The sequence below is a fragment of the Piliocolobus tephrosceles genome, chromosome 16 (assembly GCF_002776525.5).
Source record: "Piliocolobus tephrosceles isolate RC106 chromosome 16, ASM277652v3, whole genome shotgun sequence".
NCBI lineage: Eukaryota > Metazoa > Chordata > Mammalia > Primates > Cercopithecidae > Piliocolobus > Piliocolobus tephrosceles.
The window spans coordinates 74,974,939-74,988,668 of NC_045449.1; the positions used below are offsets into that span (position 1 = coordinate 74,974,939).

Sequence of the window (13,730 nt, forward strand, 5' to 3'; positions counted from 1 at the left end):
GCAAGGCAGGGAACAGGAACTTGGGGGTTGGCCTGAATGCTGGGGAGCTGCGGGCTGACCGCAGAGGGGTTGCGGGCTAAGCGCAGGGGGCTGCTGGCTGAGCGCTGGGGGCTGCTGGCTGAGCGCTGGGGGCTGCCAGCTGGGGGGCTGATGGCCAGGCTTCATGATTCCCTGGTCAGCCTGCACGGGCTGGAGTGGGGGTGGGACGAAGACAGCCAAACCCACGCCTGGCTGCTCTGCGGGTCTAGGGCGGCCCCCAGCCCAGGAGAGAAGACAAGGCAGTCACTCAAGGCACTGAAAACAACGGCCTCCTTTACTGATAAAATGCAGCCACAGGTGCTCAGCCACGCGCATCTCAACCACTGGCCTCTGCAGGGGGCAGGGGGCATCCCCGTGGGCCTCCAGGCCACGTCCAACCTCTGTCCTCTGCCTTCCGTTCTTCGGCAGTGTTCCCAGCATCCCTGGTCACTGGGTACTTGGCGCAGGCCGCCTGTGCTGCTCCAGCAGCTCCTCCAGGTGGTCGGCCCGCTTCACCGCAGCCTGCAACACACCCGCAGGGTCAGGCCTGCTCCCAGCCCTGAGGTCCCACAGGGCTGGCCACGGGGACTCACCTCGTGCTGTGTCCGGAGGCTGCTCACAGCCTCCTCCTTCCTCGCGAGGGCCGTCTTCACCCTGTGTGTGGCAGGTGGTGGGCTTCAGCGTGGCCCCCGCCCCATGGCCCCAGACTGGCCTGCAGCGCACAGGGTGCCCGGGGCAGCCGCCTGGTTAGCCTGGTCCCAGCCCTGCTGACCACGACTCCTGTGGCTGGCCAGGCAGCTGTCCAGGGAACCCAGCTGCTGTTGAGTCAGGACCCAACATGGGCCCCTGGAGTGTGACCCTGGCCACACCTGGAGAGGTCTGGTACCCAAAATGGGGTGGGAAGCCTCGCCCACACCCGCCTCTCAGCCCGTGGCAGCAGGCGGCACAGGAAGGACGTAGGACCCCCATGGAGGGAGTTCACTAGGAATCTTACAGCGCCTGGCTCTTTCAGCATCTGTCCACCCAGCCCAGGGTCCCGGGAGCTGCCTCCCTGGAGAACTCGCCCAGCCTAGACACGATCCACTCAGGTGCCCCAACAGGGATGGCCAACACCCTGGACTAAGCACCAAGGAGGAACACAGATCCAGGTCTCCAAGGCCCCAAAGCTTCTACCTACAGGGCCCTGTCTCTGCATCTCCTGGCCTTCCTCAGCCACAGCCTCCTGGGGCTTGGAGCTGCAGGGGCCCTGCCTGCTCCCCTGCCCCGCCTCCATCTCCAGCCCTGCAGCCCCCGACACCCACCTCCGGTGCACCTCCTCCAGCTCCAGCTGCTGGCGGGCCTGCAGCGCGGCCAGCTCGGCCTTGGCCTGCCGCGTCTCCTCCTCAGAGGCTGCCAGCCGGTCCTCGAACTCCTGGCGGATCACCTGGGTCAGGTTGCTACGCTCGCTAGAAAGCCGCTTGTTCATCTGGGTGGGCACAGGAGGCAGTGAGCCTGCTGCCAGCAAGTGGCTGCATGCATGTAGGACGGGCCTGGGGGTGCCCACTGCCCACCTGATACCCGCCCACTCACGGCCTGCGTGTCCTCCAGCGCCCGCTCCTTCTGCCGCACGAGGCCCTGCAGACGCAGATTCTCACCCTCGGCCTCCCCGAGCTGGCCCTTCAGCTCCGAGCACCGCTCCTGAAGCTTCCGCTCCGACTGCTCCAGCTCGGAGAGCTCTGCCTCGTACTTGTCCCGTAAGCGCTTGATGCTGGCGTTTTGGGGAGGGCAGGGTCACTGCAGCCCAGTCACACATGGGTCCTTGCACCTCGGCTCCCGGGCCTCCCCAGCTGGCGACCCAGCCGTGTCCCACTCGTGGCGGGGCCTCACCGACTCTCAGCAGCCTTCTCACTCTCTTCCTTGGCCAGTGCCACGTCGGCCTCCAGCCGGTGAATGACCAGCTCAATCTCCTTGTCCCGGCCTTTCCGGATTTCTTCCCTCAGCTCCTGCTCCCGGTTCAGCAGCCACGCCTCCTGGGGGGCACACGCTGCCTAGGGGGCTGCCACCCGGAGCAGACCCGCGGGGCCAGGGCCAGCCTCAGGGGGTCCTGCGGGGCTCCAGGTTCTGAGCCACAGTGGAGCAAGGGACCTTCCCCCTTTCCAGGCCCCCGTCCTGGCGTGTGCTCCGTCCTGGCATCAGGACCCATGTGGGCACAGGCGTACCAGAGATCGTTATGATGCACAGCCCAGGGTCCCCTCCCTCAGAGACCCACATCCCATGACGGCCTGAGGTCACCATCTGCTACCACATGGGCTGGGAAAGTCAGACTTGCCATGTTGCTGAGGGCGGGACCTGGGCTCCCAAGCCCAGGCAGCGAGAGCCTACCCTGGCAGCCTCTTGGAAGCCTCTGGAAACTCCCATCGAGTTTCATGTGCCCAGCCCTGGGTCCCACAGGCCTGCGTCGGGAGCATGCTCCTGGGCCCGGAGGCGTCCACTGCCACAGCCTGCCTGGCTGCTGGGTGACCTCCCAGCCCACCAGGGTGTGAAACCAGGTGACGTGCATGGTCAGCCTGGGCTGTGGCCTCACGGCAGGCATGGGTGGTGAGAATGTGTGTGTGGGACTGTCACCGAGGCAAAGTCCACCCCTGCAGAAGGCCCCAGAGACTAAGGGGGGGCCCTGTTGTGCGTGTGCCCCTCTGTACATCTGAGTGTCGGTGGGCTGGCCACGGGGCGCACAGGTGGAGCAGCCCCTAGCAAGGGGGACATCACCTGTTCTCGGACCACAGAGGATGCACCCCACGCACCCTTGATCCTTCCAGAGCCCACACAAAATATGGGCTGAAAGCAACATACTAGCATCAGCTCAGACGACAACCCCCAGTAGCCAGATGTGACTCCCAGAAACGAGACCCCGGGATGCCACGGCAGCAGGGCCCACCTGGGGCAGCCCCCAACCCCTGCCCACCTGGGTGCCCAGGCCCCCACCTCCTTCCTGGCACAGCCGGCCTCCCACGCCTGCCTCTCCAGCTCCAGCTGCTGCTTCAGGGCCTTCAGCTCCATCTGGGGGGTGGACATTAAGAGGCTAGTCAGTCCCACCCTGCCCAGACCCCGGGCCAGGCCCAGCACAGCCTCCCAGGCCATAGACCTGGTGCCGGCGCTCCTGCTCCTCCCTGCCCTTCTCAAACTCCGCCCTCAGGGCTCGGGTCAGCGCAGAGCTGCTCTCTTCCAGCTGCTGCCTCAGCTCCTCCAGCTCCGCCCGCTGCCTGTGGCCAGGGAGGAGTCAACAGGTGAGCGGTCACAGAGGAAGGAGTCAGGGATGAGAGAGGTCAGCGGGTGAGGGGTCGGGTGGGAAGGGTCCCTGGGAAAGGGCGTGGTGCCCCCGGGCAGCACCTGGCTGCCTGCTGGCCCAGTCGCTCCCTCTCCTCGGCCACCTCGCTGTACAGCCGCTGCCGTTGCTGCTGCAGCGCCCACTGCTCCTGCTCCAGGTGCTGCTGGAACCTGCGGGATGGTCAGGACTGACTTTCGGCGGGTAGGGATGGGCAGTCCCAGGATCCACCCACCGCAGGGGCACAGGCCAACCACCGACCTGATTCAGAGCTCACGAGCAGCCCTCTGGGGCCCTGTCTGGAACCTGCCCCTCCCCCTCAGCAGCTGAGGCCCCTCAAAGCCACCGCCCGGGGCCAGGCAAAGCCACGAGGACCTTGCCCATCAGCCAAGCTCCGTAATTCCCTGAGTTCCAGGCCCTCGTGGCGCTTTGGGAAGTGGCTGTGGAGCCGCGTCTGGGCTCCCTTTTCCCTTAGCCTTTGTGCCGGCCTCACCCTGTTCAGTGTTGCCCCATGAGTATGGAGGGCGGGAGGCAGGTGCCTGGTGGGGCCTTATCCACCTCCCCTGCCTCCGGCCTGAGGGTGCCAGGTGCCTGGCTCCGTGACCTGAGTAAGCTCGTGCCAGGGCCTCGTCCTGACCCCACCTTCGGGGAGAGACTGGGGGACCAGCCAAGCTGCATCTGGGGTGGACCAGCCGTGACAGGCAGCAAGGCAGACAGGAGTAGGTGGCTTCCAGGCTCTGTCCTGGTGGCGCAGTGTGGGAGGGGCTGCCACTGGTCCCTGTGGCCCACAGATCCTGACCACCACTGGGCACATCCCCGGTCCCCTGGACTCAGGATGCAAGAGCAGGAGTCACTCCTCAGACCCCAAGCCAAAGGAGTGAATGAGAGAGACCGTCCCTGGGCCCCAAGGTCAGAGCTGGAGGGGCCTTGAGGCCGCCTATCTACCGGTCAGCTGCTCTGGGGCCAGTTCTGAAAGAGTGGACGTCTGGTGGGGATTCCGAGCCCTAACGCTGGGAAAACACCTGTGCAGAACCTGCAGACCTCGGCGGGCATGGCCTGCAGACATAAGCCCGAGGACACTGACCTGGCTGAGGAGGCTGGGCCCCTCCAGGGCCAAGTGCCCTGCATCCTCCCTGGATGTGCACCAAGACCCTCGCCCACCTCTACATGGGAAACCCACTCCGACCTTCGAGGATTTCCCGACTCCCCACCCTGAGGGTCCTGGCCCCACCAGCCTGGGGCCACCACCCACCGCTGCCGAGCACGCTCGCGCTCCTGCTGGCCCAGTGCCTCCTTCTCCCGCTCCAGCTGCTCCCGCAGCTCCTCGGCCTGGCGCAGGCAGCGCTGCGAGGCCCGCTCGTCCGACTGCAGCAGCTCCGCCTCATGAAGGCTCTTGAGCCTCCGCACCTCCTGCTTGTGCCTGGCAATCAGCTTCTGGATCTCGGGCTCCAGGCCTGGGGGCAGGGCACTGGCTAGGGCCATGTCCAGCTGGGTGGGCCCGGGAAGCCCAACCCTGGCACAAGACTGGCCTGTCTCAGGGCCAGAGGGGACCCTGCCCACCCAAGGCCTCCTTGGATCCAACCCGAAGCACAGCTGAGTCTGACGCCCAGGAAGTGGGGAAGGGCCCCCACAGGGCCACGGCGCCTCCCCCAGCCTGCGGGGCTCAGGACTCCCCAAGACTCTTGGTGCTCCCACTGACGGCTCCAAGGCACCCTGACAGCAGGTGTCCAGAGCAAGAGGACCAGGCCTCAGGGAGCCCTGCACACCACCCAAGGGTCCGAGGCCCCTTGAGACCCCAACACCCACCGGCCTCCTGCCCCATCCCCCTGCCTGCACCTGCCTCTTCCCGTGGTTCACTCTGCTTCCCGTGGCAGGGTCCACGTGCCACAGTCGTCCACAAACTCCCGATCTCCCCTAGCCCAACCCTGAGGAAGTGAGGCGCTGAGCCCCCTCGTTTCAGTCCACTGCCTGGGTGCTGGGGGCCGGGCCAGGCTCCTGTGTGGAGCCCACCTGCCCCTAGGATCACAGCAGAGGCCGCAGGGGAGGCCGTGACAGGGGTAGTTGGGGCATGAGTGTTCACCTCTGCCCAGGAAGGTCTCAGACTACATGAATGCCAGAAATTACGGCCCTCTCAAAAGAAGCCCTGGCCGCAGCGCCCACCCCACACCTGGCGGGCTCGGGGGAGGGGATGGCCCACCTCGGACAGTGACCTCCTTGATCTTCTTGGTTTTCTCACTGATCCACTTCTCCCGGCGGACTTTCTCAGTGGCACTCATTAGTTCTTTGAGTTTTTTAATCTCCTGTGAGCAGGAGAACAGGTCAGGAAGAAATGATGTGAAGACACCCCCATCCCGGGCCGGGCTTCCAAGTTCACCAGCACAAGGCTGGGGCTGGTGGGTAGGTGTGCTGCCCCGAGACACACACGCCGGCTCCAGAGAGCCACGGCTGCCCTCCCCAGCGCCGGGGGCCAGGCTGGAGGCCCAGGCCCACCCCGTCACACACTTTAGTGGCCTAAGAAATGGGAGGGCAGCCATCAGCCCGCAGAAGCCCTGCCCCGGAGAGGGGTGCTACTGCCTGTCGGGATGGCCCCAGAGCCTGCATTCTTCCACGTGACTGGCAGTCCTCAACTCCGGCTGTCAGCCACGGTCACGTGCAGGGATTTTTAAATGCCAGTGCCAAGCCCACTCCAGAGCCTGGGCTCGGGACCATCACTGCCCCAGCTGGTAGGAAGCATAGCCAGGGAGGCTGAGGCCCCCAGGGAGCCCCACACGGTGCTCCACCGACACCTGGTCAGTAGAGACAGCAGGTCCCGTGGCCCAAGGACCTGGCAGTGGGGCAGGCCAGGCAGACTCCTGGGTCCACGGCGACCGTGCTGTGGCCGGGCAGGGACTGTGCGTCCACACCTGTGACAGCAGGCCCACGGCCCCGCCCCAGAGCCTGGCAGCTAGAGAGGCAGGAGTGGACTAGCTGGGTGCCACGGTGCTCCCCCAGACAGCCCCACCCACGGCTGTGGCCCTGACACTCTGAGGCAGGAATGAGGACTCCGAGTCCGACCCTGTTCTGGGGGCTGTGCCGGCAGAGCCTGGCCTGTGAGCCCGGCCTGGGACGCTGTGCAGTGGGGAGCGAAGCCTCACCAGCTCGTGCTGTGCCTGCACCTGGGCCACACGCTCAGTGCATCTCTGGTCCTCCTGCTTCAGCTCGGCCACCACAGCCTCGCACTTTTCACTCAGGACCTTCTTGTCTTCGATCAGCTGTGTTGGGGACCAGAGGTGAGGTGGCTGCCCCGAGGCCCCAGCCCAGCAGGATCCCTGATGGAGGAGACCCTCCCAGCCTCCGAGGGAGGCTAAGAGCAGCCCTCTCCTGGGGCTGCCCCCCCTAGGTTTGTGGATGGACCCTGGGGCCAGTGGGAGGGCATGTGTGCAAACACGGGCCCAGGCCTGCATCTGCCGTCCTGTCCTTAGCTAGGGAACCCAGAAAATGTCAGAGAAGCCCCAGCCCACCCCCCGCAGTGATGTCAGGGTCTTCCTAGGACGAGGGTAGCTTTGTCGTGCCCGTCACCCAGCCCCGGACGGAGGAGGCCCACTGTCTGCCAAAGGGTGTTAGGACCACACCAGCCTCACTGCAGGCCCCAGGCCAGACCCCAGGTCAGGACACACCTGTGATGACCACCAAGCAGCCCCTGGAGGCCCCTATTCTCACGGACCCCAGATCTAGAGATCTCTCCAGAATAGGATCCGACCAGGGCTGCGACTGAGCCGAGGGGCCGGCGGGACACCCCCTACGACCCTCACTCGGGGCAGCTCTGGGTAAAGACAGGAGCGTCCTCTCCAGGGCGTGGACGGCTGGGAACGGCATGGGAAAGGTTGGAATGCATCCAGCGGATACCTGTGTGACCCCCAACACAGGAAGAAGCTCACCGGCGAACGGAAGCCCCTGACTCTGGAAGTCTCCATGAGCCACGAGCTGGGTCCGGGCCTCTGCGGTCCCCAGGCCGCTCACCTGGTCGATGAAGGCCAAGTGCCGCTGGATGGTGGCCTCGTAGTGCTCCCTCTGCCGCTGCAGCTGCCGGCTCAGTGCCTTCTCTGTCTCCTTGACCCGCCGGACCGTGAGGTCTCGCTGCTGCGCCTGCAGGGTGTGGGCAGAGGAGGGAGGCGCTGGGACCAGTGGGCCCGGCCTCGACGGGTAGGAGGCTAGGAGGGCCTAGGATTAGCAGTGCCCGCAGCGTTACCAGCGCTCTCTGCAGCAGCAGCATGGCCTGCTTCTTCTCCTCCACCTCCAGCTTCAGCCGCATCACAGACGTGCTCACCTCGGACCCCAGCTCCAGTGGCCCGGGCCCCGCCTCCGGCACCCACCCCTGCAGACACAGCCGAGCGTCAGGCAGCAGTGGCAGAGGACAGGGAGGCAGCCAAGGACCTGACTCGATGCCCCTGCAGCCCTGCCCTCCAGGGATAGAGGGGCTGCCGCACACGGGAGCCTGTGGAAGCCGGAGGGCAGGCGGCAGGCAGCCCAGCAAGGCTGTTTCATTGCTCAGTACAGGAAATGGGGGCCGTGGCCTCAGGAATAAAAAACAAACCATTTAAAAAGTTCTATGCTTCCCAGCTTCCTGCCCTGTGACAATGAGTTCACGTCACTGCTCCATCTAGCCTGGCCGCTGGTGTTCACCAAGGACAAACCAATGGGTGGCCCAGAGGACAGCAAGGCTCCGGAGGCCTGAACTGTCCACACACACAGGCTCGTGGGGGCGGCTCAGGGCAGCAGGGAGGTGGGTGCAGTTTGGGGAATGTGGGCCCTGCCACCTCCACCCTGAGAGAGTCCCGTGGTGGGGGCTGCACAACTGGGTGGGTACATGGTGAGGGACCACCTCCTGCTGGGGACCAGGTCGGGGCTGGCGAGGGACCTCCTCCCCCTGGGGGCCAGGTGGGAGCGGGCAAGGGGCGACCTCCTGCTGGGGGTCCGGCTGGTCCTGCCCAGACTTCTCCATCTCGTCCAAGAAGCTCATGATGCTTTGCAGCTTGGCCTCCGAGAGCAGCGTCCCATCCTCAGGGGGTTCGGGGAACGCACTGAGTTTTCCAAATTTCTCCAGGTTGTCAGCTGTCAAAGAGCTGGCATCGTCCTCCTGTGGGACAGGAGACCAGCATTGGGGGCTGTCAGGGTAGCCTGAGGACTGAGGGTCCCCAGGGACAGAGGTGGCAGCTGAGGCTGGGCTCTGGGAGGGAGGGTCGCGACCAAAGAAGAAGGAGCCTGTGGCACCCCCATTTTCCCAACCCCTACAGCCACCGCATGCTCTGTGTGGATGGCACGAGTGGACAGACTGGGCAGGGCGGGGCGCACACCGCGGTCACCTCGCTGGCCCAGGCATATCTGCCCCTGTGATGGGCCCTGGGGCGGGGCAGCGGCTCCGGCTCCTTCTCCAGCAGCTGCAGCGTGTGCAGCAGCTCCTCCAGGGGCCCCCTGGATTTGGTGCTGCCCCTGCTTGGGGCCACCGTCTCCAGCTTGTCCCCAGCTGCATCCTGGGCAAGAACGTCCTGCAAAAGAGCAGGGAGACAGATGGAGCAAGGTGCAGTGTGGGGAGACAGATGCGGCAAGGCGCAGAGCCCCCAGTCCCGACATTCAGCCTCTGGAAGGTGAGGCCAGGGCTCAGACCTTCCCACCCAGTCTGCAGCTGCTCAAACCCAGAGCAGCTCCAGCCACCAAGGACTCCTCCCAGCACCCCACTCCAGGAAAACAGGCTGTGCAGCCGCCTGGCCCCACCACTGAGCAGCCTGGGAGCCTTGGCTGTCACGTCACCCCTCGGAGCTGGAAGTCCCTCTTCTGTGGATGAGGATGCAGGGCCCCCCACCCTAGGACATCTGTAAAAACCCAACAGGTCCACCCCAGCAAAGGCTCCCCTCGGGGCAGCCAGCACCGTGCACCAGAACAAGAAGACCCCTCCTGGGTGGCCTCTCCGGGCGTAAGTGGCCCCTAGAGCAGAGGAGGGGCTGGGACAAGCTCAGCTCAGGACACCCCTGGCACAGATGCAGCCCTTAAAGCCAAAAACCACGAGGGAGGGAAGGACAGCTGTGCCCAGACCTGCGTCCTGTCCTCTGGAGGCTGCTGTGGTTCTGGGGATGAGCTGGAGGTGGGCAGGCAGCAGTCTCCAGGGCCTGCAGCAGGGAGGCCGGTACCTGCACAGCAGAACACAGCATCATCCCACAGAGAACATCCTGGGGCGGGCAGCGACTCTGGAGGCACCCCTGGGAAGGAGCCAGGCATGGGGGAGGCGGAGGCGACCCCAGAAGCAGAGGAGCTGCCGGGGAGCCATGGCCTTTTGGGTGTGGAGCTGTGAAGGATGAGTGCCACCCCACCCTTCCGGGCCTTCTGCTCTGTAGGGCCCCTATGTCTGTCCAGGACCACTTGTTTGTCAAGGTCTCGGCACCCTCGTCCGGTCAGCGGGGGGCCAAGGCCCCTAACTCCGAGGACTGGGGCTGCCAACACGGGCAGCAGCACAGGAGGCTGAGGGGAGGTCCACAGGGGCTGCACCTCCTTCCTGGCTGCAGCCCACCCCACCTCCACGGGCACAGAGCCACTCTCACCAGCGTTGTTGGCCTTGAGGGCCTGGTGGGCAGTGTCGCCTGGCGTGGGGGACAGCTCCTGGGCAGGTCGCCACGTCCCTGGTACTCTGGTCTCCCTGGGATTCTCGGGCGGCCCACGCTCAGCTGTGACCGCCTTCTGGGCTCTCAGGGCTCGTTTCTGTTGCAGCTCCTGCGGCGGGAGCGTCGCTGAGCACTGCCCCTGGGAGAGAACGACCCCAGGCTCCCCAGCCACGCTGCCCTGAGGCTCAGTGTCCCGGGGCCCAGGGAGCCCTAGCATTGGCCCCATGGTCAGGCCTGGGCCATGGTACTGCTCAGAGGTCCCTGCGCAGTGAGCCCGGGCACCTGAATGGCCGCTCGCCTGGCTTGGCGTGCCTTCTCTTCCCGGGCCTTCCTCCTGGCTGCCTCTTTCTGCTGGTGCAGGTCCAGGAGGGTCCCCTCGCCTGGCGGCTGCCGCTGCTCCTGCCAAAGAAGCTGGTGCCATGTGGTGTATACATCGGGAAGACAGAATCTAGACCCAGACCAGAGGCTTCCCCACAACACCCCAGAGTTCGTGGAATCTCAGGGCCAGCAGGGAAGGTGAAACCCCACCAGGACCGTGAACCTGCCATTTCTCTGCTCCACAGAGGACGAGCCCTGCGTCACAGGTGGCCGACAGTTCCGGCACGGGGGAGACAGCTCATGCCCACGGAGTGTCCTCCAGAGACCCTCCAGCCTGGGACAGACCCAGCAGGCATTTCCCGACCCCAGACCCTGACGAATGCCAGTGAGGACAGGCACCCTGCCCGTCCGCAGGGGCCCAGCGTCAAGAAGGATGCTGCACCCAGAGACAGGGCCCACGGGCAATCCTAGGCTTTGATTCCACCTGTCCCAGAAACTCAGAGCCCTGGGATTCTGGGCCAGACCCCCTGGGGGAGCATGGAGTGACTGAGGCGCCCACACTGACCTCCCGCTTGGCCTGCAGCAGGTGCTCCAGGCGGGCAGCTCCCGCTCGGCGCCGCTGCACCTGGTGGCGGTACCAACGCTGGATGGTGACAGCGGCCTGGTTCACCTGGTGGATAAACCTGCCCAGAGAGAAGGGCTCAGGGCCAAGACCAGGCCAGCGCCCTGGCAGGAGCCGGCTGGTTGCTGGTGGAAGGTCCAGCTGGGGAAGAGAGAAGCCGGCGGCTGCACACAAGTGGCCCTTTTCACATGGCAGGACCAGCCCGCCTGGACCAGCTCCAATAAAACCCAAAACCTTCCTCCTGGGAAGGTGTCCAGGGGAGAGGAAACGTCTATCCACACAGGCCTGCGTGGCCTTATTTACAATCGCCAGGAAGTGGAAATGGTTCAGATGCCCATGACCTGGCTACGGTGTGAACACTGGATGGCAGGACCCTGCCCACAGGCAACAGGCCCGGGACTCAGGCCAGTGCAGGCCACAGGCCGTGGCTCCACAAAGGGTGGTCGGAACAGGCAGGGCTATAAGGGAACAGACTGGGGGCTGCTGGCATCAGGGCCAGGAAGGAGCTCGAGGGAAGCCTGGAGGTGCTGGGCCGTCTCCTTATCTTGGTCCGCTGTGTCCACAGACAGCGCTATGCACCCTGGTGGAAGCTCACACTTACAATGGGCACCTTTTATTGTATACAAATGATACTGAATAAAACTGATTAAACAAACAAAACAAATGCTTCACCTTGGCTCTCGGGACCATGTGTGGATTCTCTCAGCAAAGGCATTAACAGAGAACCCAGAATGTGTGAGCCCTGGCTCGGGGCCGGTCTGCCCCGGGCAGAAGTAGGGGGCTTTGAGGAGCCGCAGGCTTCTGGTCCCCCTTCCCTCATGCCACCCACTGCGTCTACAGGCCTGGTCTCCCTAGCCCTAACTGGGCAGCAGGGTGGGTGACGGCTTCGCCAGGGGGAGGCTCCAAAAGTCCAGGCAGGGAGGTACCCCCGCGATTCTCCTGACCAGGAACGACCGTCATGGTCACAGGAGGCTCTGCCCACACCCCCTCCAGCTCCCCAGGGGCAAGTGGCAGGGACGCAGCCCCAACAGTCAACGTCACAGGAGGCTCCGCCCACAGCCCCTCGAGCTTTGGGCGTTGTTGGCTTTTTTCAGTTCTGTATCTTCTTTGCCTTTAATGTTTTTTTTTATTTGAGACGGAGTCTCGCTCTGTCGCTCAGGCTGGAGTGCAGGGGCGCGATCTTGGCTCACTACAAGCTCCGCCTCCCGGGTTCACGCCATTCTCCTGCCTCAGCCTCCCGAGTAGCTGGGACTACAGGCGCGCCCGCCACCACGCCCGGCTAGTTTTTTGTATTTTTAGTAGAGACGGGGTTTCACTGTGTAGACCAGGATGGTCTCGATCTCCTGACCTCGTGATCCACCCGTCTCGGCCTCCCAAAGTGCTGGGATTACAGGCTTGAGCCACCGCGCCCGGCCTGCCTTTAATGTTGTTTTAAGTAACAGTTTTAGTGAGGTACAATTTCCATACTACAAAATCTACCCATTTTCAGTGTACAAGTCACTGATTTTTAGCAAATCTAGAATTGTGTGACCATCAGCACAGTGCAGTTCTGGAATGTTCCACTGCCCCTGGAGGAGCCCTCTCTGCCACCCCTACACCTGCCTTCTACTTCCTCTGATAAACCTGCCTTTGCTTGGTGTTTTATGTAAACAAAATCATGCCACATGGGGTCTGCTCAGTCTCAATATTTTAAAACAACCATTGAATGCAAATTTCTATCCTCGGAGGTGTGAGCCCCCAAGACCCTGACGCCTGCCCACCCCTGTGTTCCGGCCTCAGGCTCCCCACCGCCCCAAGAACGGTCACCTCTCAGCCTCCTCCTCTGTCACCTCCTTCCGCCTGGGCAGGCCCGTGGTGCCCCCAGCGTTGTTCTGGGCCGAGTGGCTGGCACTAGAGACATTCTTTGGTGGCTTCCCGAAGCCACTGCTCTCGCTGCCCTCGCAGGTGGCTGCCTTGATGATGTTGCTGACAGGAAAGAAGCAAAGAGCCTCGTCTCACCACCCAGGGGAACGGCTCTGCCCACGGGCTGCAGGTGCCTGCTCCCAGCAGTCCCAGGACTGAGCCTGGAAGGGGTGCTGGCAGGCCAGCCGCCAGGACAGAGGGGGATAGTGACAGGTGTGAGGCCAGCTCTCCCGTGCCACATCCTGGCCTCTGGACCACCTGTGCCCTGACAAGGTCCCACTCACTGGTACCCAGGATAATGAGCTCTTTGCATTTAAAAAGTTCTCACTAAAGTTACATTGGGAGGCTGGGTGTGGTGGCCCACACCTGTAATCCCAGCACTCTGGGAGGCCAAGGCAGGCAGATTACCTGAGGTCAGAAGTTCGAGACCAGCCTGGCCAACATGGTGAAAACCTGTCTCTACTAAAAATACAAAAAAATTAGCCAGGCGTGGTGGCGGGCACCTGTACTCCCAGATACTCGGGAGGCTGAGGCAGGAGAATCGCTTGAACCTGGGAGGCGGAATTTGCAGTCAGCCAAGATCACGCCATTGCATTCCAGCCTGGGCAACAAGAACGAAACCCCGTCTCCAAAAAAAAAAAAAAAAAAAAAATTCCATTGAGAAAGTTCCCAAAAGTCACGGGAGTCCAGAGCCTGAGGGACACTTGAGAGACCCCAAGGCCATCCCCAATCCCAGCAAGACCGTGCGGTGGTGGACTTGGGGGCTCCTCTGCTCCGCTCAGCCCACCACCGCTGTGATGCCTTCTGGGCTCTGGACAAGCCCTGGTTTCCTCCTGGGGGCCCCACCCCAGGGTGAGCCCCAGACCTCCCTGTGCCGTCACATCTGGGTTGTTTTCTGTCTGTGGGAAGCTGCCGACCCAAGGACAGCAGAGGGTGG

At 63.9% G+C, this 13,730-nt stretch overlaps 1 protein-coding gene across 1 annotated transcript in view; it reads right to left on the minus strand.

Moving 5' to 3' along the window:
- Window positions 1–291: 291 nt before the first annotated feature.
- CEP131 (centrosomal protein 131) overlaps window positions 292–13,730 on the minus strand; it is a 50,711-nt gene continuing 37,272 nt past the window's right edge. The window contains exons 4-23 of the mRNA XM_023211590.2: window positions 12,698–12,856; window positions 10,835–10,952; window positions 10,234–10,350; window positions 9,892–10,060; window positions 9,389–9,483; window positions 8,662–8,844; window positions 8,259–8,435; window positions 7,548–7,673; window positions 7,319–7,444; window positions 6,454–6,570; window positions 5,517–5,619; window positions 4,572–4,773; window positions 3,385–3,492; window positions 3,140–3,257; window positions 2,980–3,054; window positions 1,885–2,027; window positions 1,588–1,765; window positions 1,320–1,483; window positions 612–672; window positions 292–540 (exon numbers count right to left, since the gene is read on the minus strand). Coding sequence (XP_023067358.2) covers window positions 466–540; window positions 612–672; window positions 1,320–1,483; window positions 1,588–1,765; window positions 1,885–2,027; window positions 2,980–3,054; window positions 3,140–3,257; window positions 3,385–3,492; window positions 4,572–4,773; window positions 5,517–5,619; window positions 6,454–6,570; window positions 7,319–7,444; window positions 7,548–7,673; window positions 8,259–8,435; window positions 8,662–8,844; window positions 9,389–9,483; window positions 9,892–10,060; window positions 10,234–10,350; window positions 10,835–10,952; window positions 12,698–12,856 — 2,614 coding nt within the window. The 3' untranslated portion in view covers window positions 292–465. The remainder of the gene's footprint in view (window positions 541–611; window positions 673–1,319; window positions 1,484–1,587; window positions 1,766–1,884; window positions 2,028–2,979; window positions 3,055–3,139; window positions 3,258–3,384; window positions 3,493–4,571; window positions 4,774–5,516; window positions 5,620–6,453; window positions 6,571–7,318; window positions 7,445–7,547; window positions 7,674–8,258; window positions 8,436–8,661; window positions 8,845–9,388; window positions 9,484–9,891; window positions 10,061–10,233; window positions 10,351–10,834; window positions 10,953–12,697; window positions 12,857–13,730) is intronic.